This window comes from Castor canadensis, chromosome 6, assembly GCF_047511655.1.
Source record: "Castor canadensis chromosome 6, mCasCan1.hap1v2, whole genome shotgun sequence".
In the NCBI taxonomy this organism is placed as follows: domain Eukaryota; kingdom Metazoa; phylum Chordata; class Mammalia; order Rodentia; family Castoridae; genus Castor; species Castor canadensis.
The window spans coordinates 7000488-7010951 of record NC_133391.1 but is presented as its reverse complement, the minus strand read 5'-3'; the positions used below and the strand labels follow the sequence as shown (position 1 = coordinate 7010951).

At 47.5% G+C, this 10464-nt stretch overlaps 1 protein-coding gene across 1 annotated transcript; it reads left to right on the top strand.

Annotated features, from left to right (window-relative positions):
• Nucleotides 1-6: 6 nt before the first annotated feature.
• Nucleotides 7-8969, top strand: Spacdr (sperm acrosome developmental regulator). The gene is made up of 3 exons (XM_020177568.2): nt 7-1059; nt 1560-1880; nt 5036-8969. The coding sequence occupies exons 1-3, from the start codon at nt 997-999 to the stop codon at nt 5270-5272; spliced, it is 621 nt and encodes a 206-aa protein (XP_020033157.2). The 5' UTR covers nt 7-996; the 3' UTR covers nt 5273-8969.
• The last annotated feature ends 1495 nt before the right edge of the window (nt 8970-10464 follow it).

The following is a 10464-nucleotide window of genomic DNA, read 5'->3' as shown; positions in this document are numbered from 1 at the left end:
GGTCCTGGGAAGGGGCAGGCCTGGCAGGCAGAGGAGTGCGGTGGGGGGCAGCATCTACCCACGTGCTGGTGGTAGGGAGAGAAACAATGAGGCCTTTGGTAAATGTGCAGGATCCACCCCCCAGCTTCCCAGCGTGTCCCCTCTGCGGGCTGGATCCGGGTGGCTGCTTGGGGGCGGGGCAGTGGACCCTGAATGGGCCCCTTGTCTCAATGCTGGGTTGCTGGGTGTGGGCCAGGCTCCTCGGGCACATGGTGCCCTCGCCAGGCCTGGCTGGCTGCTACCGTGGCTTCCACCCCCAGCTGGCTGAGGACAGGGCCCTGTGGGTGAGTAGGCTCTTCCTTGGCTGCCTAGGCTCCAGTCCCAAGTGGAAAAAGGCAACCGGGGAGAAGATGCCTCCTAAGGTAGAAGAGAAGCAACAGCAGTTTGAGCCTTAAGGGGGACCCTGGGAACGTGAAGGCTGGCTTTCTGCCTTCCAAGATTTATGACTTTGGGCAAGTTCTCTTTTCTGAATCTTAGATTCCTCATGAGTAGGGTGGCATTGACAATACCTACCTTGAAACTATCCTGAGGATTACATGGTACAATACATGGAAAATGCCTGGGACGCATAAGCACTTGATCTTTTCTCCCCTTGGATCTGGGGCAAGAAGGCCATAAATGATCAGCTCCTAGGGCCCTGGAAGGGCCACGGGGTTGGGGGGGGTTGGGGCCTCAGCCAGGCAGCTCTCACAATGGGCTAGAACTCTCCCTCACTGTAGGTTCTCATCCACTTTGACTCCTCTCCCTGACCCAGGGAGGGGAGGAAAGGCTTGGAACAACAAGTCATTGGGGTGTGTGCTTCCCCCTTGGATTTCCTGCTTCTTCCTCTTTGCTGTGTTTGAAGCTCCTTGGCTCCCATAAGATCCCTCTGCTGGTCGCCACTGGCCTGCAGCCTGTCCCACTCGCCACTCCAAATGCTGGCTTTGCCCCGATTTGGAGCTCTTCATACTGGGAGAGATGGCTGTGGTCGTGAGGTTCTTCAAATGTGTTAGCAACGTTTGGCAAAAGGTGACCTGTTGGGTGAGTTTCACATACTACCTGAGATGAGAATTCTAGTCAATAACCAATAGGTTATCAGACCCTCCCCCCCACCACCACATTGTCCCCCCACTTCTGGCCTCCCTTGACTAAACAAAACAGGGCAAAAAAAGAAAATTATAATCAGAAAAAAATGCTGGGCGCTAGTGGCTCACACCTGTAATCCTAGCTACTCAGGAGGCAGAGATCAGGAGGATTGTGGTTCAAAGCCAGCCTGGGCAAATAGTTCGCAAGACCCTATCTTGAAAAAACCCATCCCAAAAAAAGGGCTAGTGGAGTGGCTCAAGGTGTAGACCCTGAGTTCAAATCCCAGTACTGCAGAGAAAAAAACAGAAAAGGCAGGAGGAAATGAAGGGTAAGAGGATTGGGAAGGAGATTAGGGGAAAGAGACAGAAGATCACCCCAGCTTTGTGTCTTCCTTGCCATTGATTGCTGCCTCTGCCTCTCCCCTCCCTGTCTCTCTTTTGTGTCTTGTTTCTTAGGTTTTCTTCTGGAGACACAAACCTCAGGCAACCATCTTGGAACACTCTGGCTCCAAAAAACATGTGTTGAAGAAAGTAGAGAAAATTCCCATGGAATTTGAGACTTTAAAGTTGGCTGAGTCCCCCAGAGAGGTTCATCTCTCCAAACTGGATGAGTGTGCCCAGGTGCCTGAGCCCTGCATGTTGACCACTGTCATGGACGGGACAGTGGCAGGCCATGAGAGCCGTTCCCTGCTGCAGCTATCTCGGTCGGCCGTCCAGTCGGTCTCCTCGCTGATGTTGTCTGCCTTGCAGTCTGGCTGGCAGATGTGTAGGTTGAAGGTGAGCGCTCTTCCAGCCTACTCAGTCCCTAATGACTCATTCCTTCTTCTGTTCACTTGTCCAACAATTATTTCCTATGCCTCTTCTGTTGCCAGGCACTGAGGAGACAGTGTTGAACAAGGTTACCCAGTCTTTGGGTGGCCACAGACAGGATAATAGGCTTTGTTGACTCTGTATCCTGAGGGGCGTAGTGTGGGAAGGAGAGAGGGGGTCTGTGGGCACCAGGGAGGGGCATAGCATTTAGACCTGGGGAGTCAGGGAATGCCTTCTTAGCAGAAGAGAGAGTGAAACAGAGGCCTAAAGGAATTTGCTCTGCTTGGGGTGATGGGTGTGTTGTTAGGGGAAGGTAGGAAAAGAGGGTGTGTGTTTCATGAATTTGCAGGTGTGTGCAGAGCTGGTCCATGTTGTATGAGAAAGAGTGGAGCAATCCTGGTATCAAGAGTCAGCTTGTACAAGACAGGGTGGATAGTCAAATTGTAGAATTTGAACTTGACTCTAAGAGCAATGGGAGCCCTTGAAGACATTTGAGCAGAGTGACATGATCAGATTTTTACTGAGAAAGTTCACCTGCTCTCCTACATGACCGGTGGGATTGAAAAAATGGTATGGCCACTCTGAAAAAGAATATGACAAGTTTCTTATAAAGCTAAACATGAAATTATTATATCACCCAGCAACTGTACCATTGGGTATTTATTCCAGATAAATGAAATGCTATGTTCACACAAAAATCTATACCGGACAGCTTTATTTGTTATAACCAAAGTCAACCCAAATGGCCTTCAGTGAGTGAATGGTTAAACTGTGATGTGTCCTGTGTTCTGATCTGTTTTCTTTGCTGTAACAAAACGCCTGATAGGAGGTACTTCATAAAGAGTAGAGGTTTGTTTAGCTCACAGTTTTGGAGGCTAAAAGTTCCAAGATCAGGTGGCTCCATATGTTCAGCTTCTGGTAAGAGTGTCACATGGAAGATGTATCACAGTGGCAGGATCGTGTGTGGAAGAGATCACATTGTAAGATAGGAAGCTGGAGGGATTCAGGGGTCAGGCTTACTCTTTTTATAGCAACCCATTCTCTTCTGAACTAACCAGAGTCCCCAGAGAACTATATTAATCCCACTGACCTAATCACCCTACTTCTTAAATGTCCCACCTCCTCCCAACATTGCTACACCAAGCTCCTAGCATATGAACCCTTGGGGGGCACACGTAAACCATATCCAAATCATAGCACCCTAGAATACTAGTCAATCATAAAAAGGGACAAACTGTTGAAACTCGGTGAACTGAAAGGAATTATGACGAGTAAAAACAATCAATCTCAAAAGACGGTATACACTATGATTCCATTTATAGTCTATGATATTCTTGAAATAACAAGGCTATAGAAATGAAGAACACATTGGTGGTTTAGTGATGACTGTCTAGGGGATTTTGAAAGGATAACATGAGAAATCCTTATGATGATGACAATGGTCTAGATTTTTTTTTCTTGGTAGGAGTGGAGTTTGAACACAGGACTTCACACTTGCTACCACTTAAGCCACTCTGCCACCCCCCTTTTCTTGTGTGTTGGGTATTTTGGAGATAGGGTCTTGTGAACTATTTGCCTGGGACTGGCTTTGAACTTGGATCCTCCTGATCTCTGCCTCCTGAGCAGCTGGGATCACAGGTGTGAGCCACTGGCTCTCAGCAGTGGCCTGGATCTTTTGTGGCTGTTGGGGACATGACCCTACACATGTGATAAAATTTTGTAGAATTAAGCATGCATGAGAAAACAAACAAACCAAAAGCATGCATGTACATACATACAACTGAATTCGAGCCAACTAGGGAATTCTGAGTAGGATCAGTGGATTGTACCAATATCAATGTCCTGACGGTATTGGGTTGTAGTATATGTTCCAAGATTTCCCTACTGAGAGACATTGGGTAAAGGGTCCACAGGACTACATTACCAAATCAACTTATTTTGGTCTCAAACAAAGTATGAGTTCGTTAATAATAATAAAAGTTCCCATCTGGGTGCCGATGGCTCACACCTGTAATCCTAGCTACTCAGGAAACAGAGGTTAGGAGGATCATGGTTTGAAGCCAGCCCCAGGCAAAAAGTTCAAGAGACCCTATCTCAAAAAAAACCCATCACAAAAAAGGGCAGGCAGAGTGACTCAAGTTGTAGGCCCTGAGTTCAAACCCCAGCACCACAAAAAAAGAAATTAAAAAAGTTCCCCTGGCTGGAGAATTGAAGAGGGGACAAGAGGAGAGACAAAGCCCGTCACCGGTGGCTCATGCTGTAATCCTAGCTGCAGAGATCAGGAGGATTGCAGATCAAAACCAGCCCTGGTCAAGTAGTTTCTGAGACCCTATCTCAAAGAAACCCATCACAAAACAGGGCTGTCTGAGTGGCTCAAGTGGTAAAAGTGTGTGCCCAGCAAACATGAGGCCTTGAGTTCAAATGCCAGTGCTGCCAAAAAAATAAATAAATAAAAATAAAAATTTTTTTTTAAATGGAGGGACAAAATCCTTGATCCATTGAAGGCTTGGCACAGTCCAGGCTCTGAGAAAAGAACGTTCTGGATTTGGAAAGAAGCAATAGGTAGAACAAGTGAGCAATACTTAGGAGTAGAGTTGTTGAGCCAGGTGGCTGATTGGATGGAAGTCTTGGGAGAGAGGAAGAAGCAGATTGGAAACAGTCACTGTGATGGGAAATGGAGGAGGGAGAAAGTGACAAGTTTAGGACACTGGACGAGATGAGGTCTTGGTAAGACATGGAAGTGTCCTGGAGACTGTGGGCTCAGCCCTGGAGGTCAGGGCTGAGCTCTAGGCCAGAGACAGAGATCAGGGTGTCACTCTATCCTCTTTCATTTTAACACACTCAGCTCAAAGATGGGTCTGACTTTGCAGCTGTTTTCTAAGAGTTGTATTTAGAACACATGGTGTACGAAATATGGTATGATGGGTCAAATACAAGAGTAGAGAGGATAAACACTTACTGCAGGCTGAGAAGGCTTCTTGGAGGAGGTGGTATCTGAGCCAGTCTGATGGTAGAGGTGGAATGAGCCAAACTCTTTTCTATTTGTCTGTAGGTTGTTCCACCCGTGTTTTCTCCCTAGATCCAGTTATTTTGCATGCACACATCATCTCTTTCTTTTGCAGTCATCTTCTGTGAGTTCTGCCTCCATTACCTCTCAGATGAGGACCCGGTCCCCACTGGATACGCCAGAGGCTGAGATGCTACGGGAAGTGTATCTGGTGCTGTGGGCCATTCGAAAACAACTACGACAGCTGGCTCGCAGACAGGAGAGGCGCAGGCGACACCATATTCAGACCCACGCTTCCCCCCAGCCTGACCCAGTGCAAGGCCTGCAACAGGATGCCCGAAGTCCACTCTAGGGGGGAGGGAGCCCCAGATCCTCAGAAAGTCCTACCTCACTCTTAGGTAAGGTTGATAGGAAGGGGTCAGGGCAACAGGCCAGAAGTTGTGGATTAGGAGGCATTTTCATACTGTCCCCTCTCATCGGGAGCCCAAGGCCGGGTCTGGGGTCCCCCATACTCCCCTTTATAATGTTTATTCAATTTGTAAAAAAAAAAAATTTATCAAGATATTGAGAAATAAATATCAGATATTTCTGAATAGATGGAGAGTTTGCTTGTGAATGGAAGAAGCAGTTAAGAGGAGCTTTGGTGGACCAGGAAGGGAAAAATATGTGTAGGGTTATCTGTTGCAGAGAGCAGAGATGGACAGGTTGCCTGCCCTAGACCCCTACACCCTTCTAGGAGCTGAATTGCTTCTGGCAACAATGCCTGATCTATAACCATAGCAATAACAGTCAATCATTAAAGCAGGTTGCTCTCTCCTGCAATTCCACAAGAAAGGTATTTAGAGCCGACTATGAAATCTTCCAAGGCTCTACAGCCAAGGAGACCTCACTGGAAACTCCCTGCTCAGAGACCCCTACACCTTGCCTCTAGTGCTCTTGGCTTGACCATGGATGTGGCTCCTGAAGGTGATCCCAATATCCATGCCCTATGGAGAGCCAGGAGAACTACATCTCCCAGGATGCTTTGTGGCCGCATGGGCTCTGAGCAGGAGCTCTACAATGGCAAACCAGGCTAGGCTGGGGAGGTTAGGTAGAGCCACAGCTGGCTAGCAGGGATGCGGGGATGGGAGGTCTAGCATGCTGCTGGGGAATCGAGGTCATGGCAATTTGGAAAGAGGTTGTAAGTCAAATTTTTTTTTTTTTTGGTAAAACTGAAGGTTGAACTCAGGGTCATGTGCTTGCTAGGCAGATGCTCTACCACTTGAGCCACTCAACCAGCCCAAGAGAGAGGTTTCGTATTTGGGAGACCCTGGAGCCTAAAGTCCTCTCGCCTGCCCTCTGATCTGACAGCAAAAAGGTGCAGAGGTGGCTCCCCAAGGAAAAGCAGGGATATTTCAGTGGATAGCAAATTTTGGGGAATTTGGGGGTTCACAGGGCTTGGGGATGGCAGCAGACCCAAAAGCTGGGAACGGTCGATTCCTGGGAAGAGAAGAGGTAAGGACCTGGGAGGATCCTGACAGCTGTGGTTGATATTCAAGAAAATTCAAGTTGATATTCAAGTTGATATTCAAGAAAATTACTTGTGAGTTGCAGGCACTGGGTTGAGCACAGCAAGGGGGCAGTGAGGAGGAACAGGGAGGGATGGTTTGCTGGAAGTCACTGGAAACTTCAGCCACCCCCTTATCTCCGACACACACCTGACACACACCTACTCTGCAGCTCTGGGAGGGTTTGGTCCCATTGTGGAGATCTGGGCAGCCTTTCTGAAATCAGGACACCCCCCCCCACACACCAGCAGTTTACTCTCCTGAGTCTGTTAGCTGCCTACTGCATCTCCATACTTACAGCCACAGTACTGTTACCCACCACTTCCTAAGCATTCACTGTGACTACGTTTGTAAATTTTATTCTAAGAAGTTCTCACAAGAGTTTTAGGAAGTATTGTCATCTCCTGTCTTTGTTTTGGTTTTGGGATTTTTTGGGTTTTTTGGCAGGACTGGGGTTTGAACTCAGTTCTTCACACTTGTTAGATAGGTATTCTACCTCTTGAACCACTCTGCCAGCCTTTTTTGTTTCTGTTGTATATTTTTGAGAACAAGTATTGGGTTTTGCCTGGATGGCCTACAAACCACAGTCCTCCTGATCTCTACCTCCTGAGTTGCTAGGATTACAAGGTGTGAAACCTTACCTGGTTCCTCCCCACCCCCCACCTTGGGGAGGAACCCTGGGATGGAACCCGGGGTCTTGTGCATTCTAGACAAACACTCTACCCCTGAGCCACACCCCCAGCTCTATCACTTCCATTTTTAGAAGGGAACACTACAGGACAGAAAGGCCATATTTAAGACCATGTAGGGTGGAAAAAAAATAAAAATAAGGCCCTGTAGCTTTCATTCCTCCAGCTCTTCCAGCTCTTCAGGATGTGGTACAAGTGGCAGGTGTGAGATGAGTGAGATGGCTTTGTTGAAATCAGTTCTCAGTACAGCCTACGGTCAAAGCCTGTTTCAGGTGTAGCCTCAAAGCAGATGGATGCCCAGTGATTCAGTTTTGGAACTTCCAATCACCAGTCATTAGTCATGTCTCCATTGTGTGCCAGGAACCATTCTGGAGCCATTGGTGACAGGTCCGTGTCCAGGAAGCCTTAACATTTAACAGATCCCAGGGCTTTGCAGTTGTATCCCACCTTTGAGATCCAAAATCAGTCTTCAAGTTTAGCAAAGGGCTCCTCTTCACTGAGGACCTGAGGGTGGGGAAGGGTGAAAAGTGACTCTTGAGGTTACTGGTAAATAGCATCGCAGGTAGTCACAGGCCAGGAGCCATCAGGCATGAGGCCGTGCCTCATGGAAGAAAATACTGCTTTCATTTTTCCTTGACTTCAACATCACAGGAGTGGGAGGTGGAAGGAAGGTGAGGTCAGCCAGCAGTCACAGGAGCCACTGGCACATCCCACCTCTCTCCTTCCCCTACCTGGAGTCCTGTTTGGGCTTGGCGAAGCAAGTGAGGGGAGACTTGTGCAAGGGAAGAGGCGGGGTGGAAGCAAGCAGTACACAGAACTTACTTTTCTCATTCTACCTGGTTGGCTTCCTTCCTGACACATCTTAAGGAATCTAGCTCAGAGCTTTGGAGGACTGTTCTTTGGAGAAACTGCCCAACGGGAGGAAAGCATGTGGGGTCTCCTGGGGTGGGAGGAGAAGAGCAGAGGACAGAGTGACTCCTGGGATAGAAGGAAGTTGTCTCTGGATAACCATAGGGCAAAAATACCACCTTGAACAACTTTCCCTCCCATCTTCCTTAGACCCAGATACATCCCCTCCCTCAAGGCTTTTTTTTTTTTTTTCTGTTTATTCATAAGTGCATATATTGCCTCAAGGCTATTTGACTCCATGACGCAGGAGTGAAGGTTACAGGTGGGCTTGGCTGGGACCAGGGTTGATCCTATTCTTTCTTTCCTTCCTTCCCTCCCTTTTTTTTCCTTTCTTTTTTCTTGTATTGGGGTTTGAACTCAGAGCCTCACACTTGCTAGGGAAGCACTCTCACTTGAGCCATGCCCAGAGTCCTTTTTGCTTTAGGTTATTTTTTAGGTAGGCACCCGGGGATTGTAAAGGAAGGCTTGCTTGTTTTGTTTTTTTGAGAGTGGGTCTCCCTATAAAGCTCAGGCTGGCTTCCAGCTCACAATCCTCCTGCCTCAGGTTCCCAAGTTCTAGGATTCCTGGGATGAGCCATCACACCTGGCAAAGGAAGTGTTCTTAGGCCTGATTGCCTGATGGTAACTACCACAGAAGACTGACAGAACCACAAACGTGCACAGAGGCCATCGGGGGACCTTATACAAAAACATCTACAAGGCCATCTGCTCAACAACTGTCTGTTCAACCTCAGACCAACCCCATCACTCTTGTTATTGATCACTGTGGTCCAGGACTGTTGTTTCAAAATATCTAACGTTCTCTTTCTCGTTTTTTGTTTTTAAAAACTTCCCCTTGCCTCAACCTCTTTGAATATTCCCATAGTTTACTATGGCACATGTATTTCAGTTGCAATGCTCTACTTTCCCCCAATAAATATCAGTATGTTTTGGAGACTCTCTTTGATTTGTAAATTTAGGTTGACAAAGAATATATTTGGGAGGCAGAGGTGAAACACAGTAATAAAGAGCAAAGGAAATTATTGAAAGTAACACTTCCTGGATATGCAAACTTAGGTAAGTGAGTTAATTTTTCTGAGGTTCAGAGTTGTCATACCTGTACCACAAGGTTATCATGGGGCTCAGAGGAGACGCAACAAAAGGGCTCAATAAATGTTAGCTGCTTCCAATAGGATAATGGGTATGACTTGTGGTCTGTGATTACTTTCCCCAAGGCCTAAAATCAATGAAGAATGAATTGAAAGTGTATAAATTTTCACCTAGTGTGTGGGAAGCAACCCAACAGCTGTCTTGTGGAGGAGCCGCCATTTTGGAAGAGATAACTATAGGGTGTGGTGGGAAGAACACTTGACAGAGGCAAGAGACCTGAGTTCTGGTGTCAGTATTGCCACTGCTTTGCTGTATGACTTGCCAATAATCACTTTCCTCTCCTGGGCCTCAGGCTCTGCTCCCTTAGCTTCCACAGCCTCCAGTTTGGGCCTATGTTCTGTTTTCTACTGCATATTCCTCAGAGTTTGGGAACACATGGGCACCTACAATTTCCTCAATGTCCAAAGTGAGTTGCTTTTTGAGGTTGCCCACCCCAGCAAAACATTCTATGTTGAAGCCTTTAAGCAGTTCCTCTTCCCCTTCCCAGAGACAAAGCCCCAGCCTAGGATACCAGGTCTTTCTACTCATATCTCTTCCTCTCCTTCAATCTCATTCAGTTTAATATTTGAACCCTGGGTGGGGAGAGGCATCCCTAAATCCCATAGTGGGCTGCACTCATGTGAGGAGCACTTTCCATCATCCCAGGTGAGCACTGACTGGAAGGCCTTAGCCTCAGACTTACTCTCAGGGTGTGTGTATAGCTGGCTGTATACAGGTACAAGTGCCTGTCTATATATATATATTTGGTGGCACTGGGGTTTGAACTCAGGGCCTACACCTTGAGCCAGTCCACCAGCCCTTTTTAGTGATGGGCTTTTTTGAGATAGGGTTTTATGAACTATTTGCCTGGGTTGGGTTCGAACTGCAGTCCTCCTGATCTCTGCCTCCTGAGTAGCTAGGATTACAGGCGTGAGTCACTGCATCTGGCCTTTTTTTCTTTTCTCCATATTTTGACTTGTTCCCAATTTCCTCCCAGATATGACTGAGATTAATTACGTTATAGAATTGAAAGGCTGACATCCTCTACTTAGTAAGTTTCTGCAGGAAGAAGTTACTTGTCACAAGAGGCATCACTTGTCACAAGAGCCCAGGAAGCTGGGCTAGCTTTCTTCATCTGCACTGCCCTCCCCCACCCAACACATACACCAGATGTAACCATGTCTACAAGGGGGTATGGGCAGTTGGGTGGGCTCAAAGGCCTGGGATTGGGCTTGCTGGTGGCCACATGTTGGGTCCTTTGTTTCCTGGAT

Bases quoted from the DNA above. Each gene is read 5' to 3' on its own strand.
- Spacdr (XM_020177568.2), top strand. From the start codon at position 997: ATGGCTGTGGTCGTGAGGTTCTTCAAATGTGTTAGCAACGTTTGGCAA. The intron at 1,060-1,559 runs GTGAGTTTCACA...CTTGTTTCTTAG, and splicing joins GGCAAAAGGTGACCTGTTGG to GTTTTCTTCTGGAGACACAA. The intron at 1,881-5,035 runs GTGAGCGCTCTT...TTTCTTTTGCAG, and splicing joins GGCAGATGTGTAGGTTGAAG to TCATCTTCTGTGAGTTCTGC.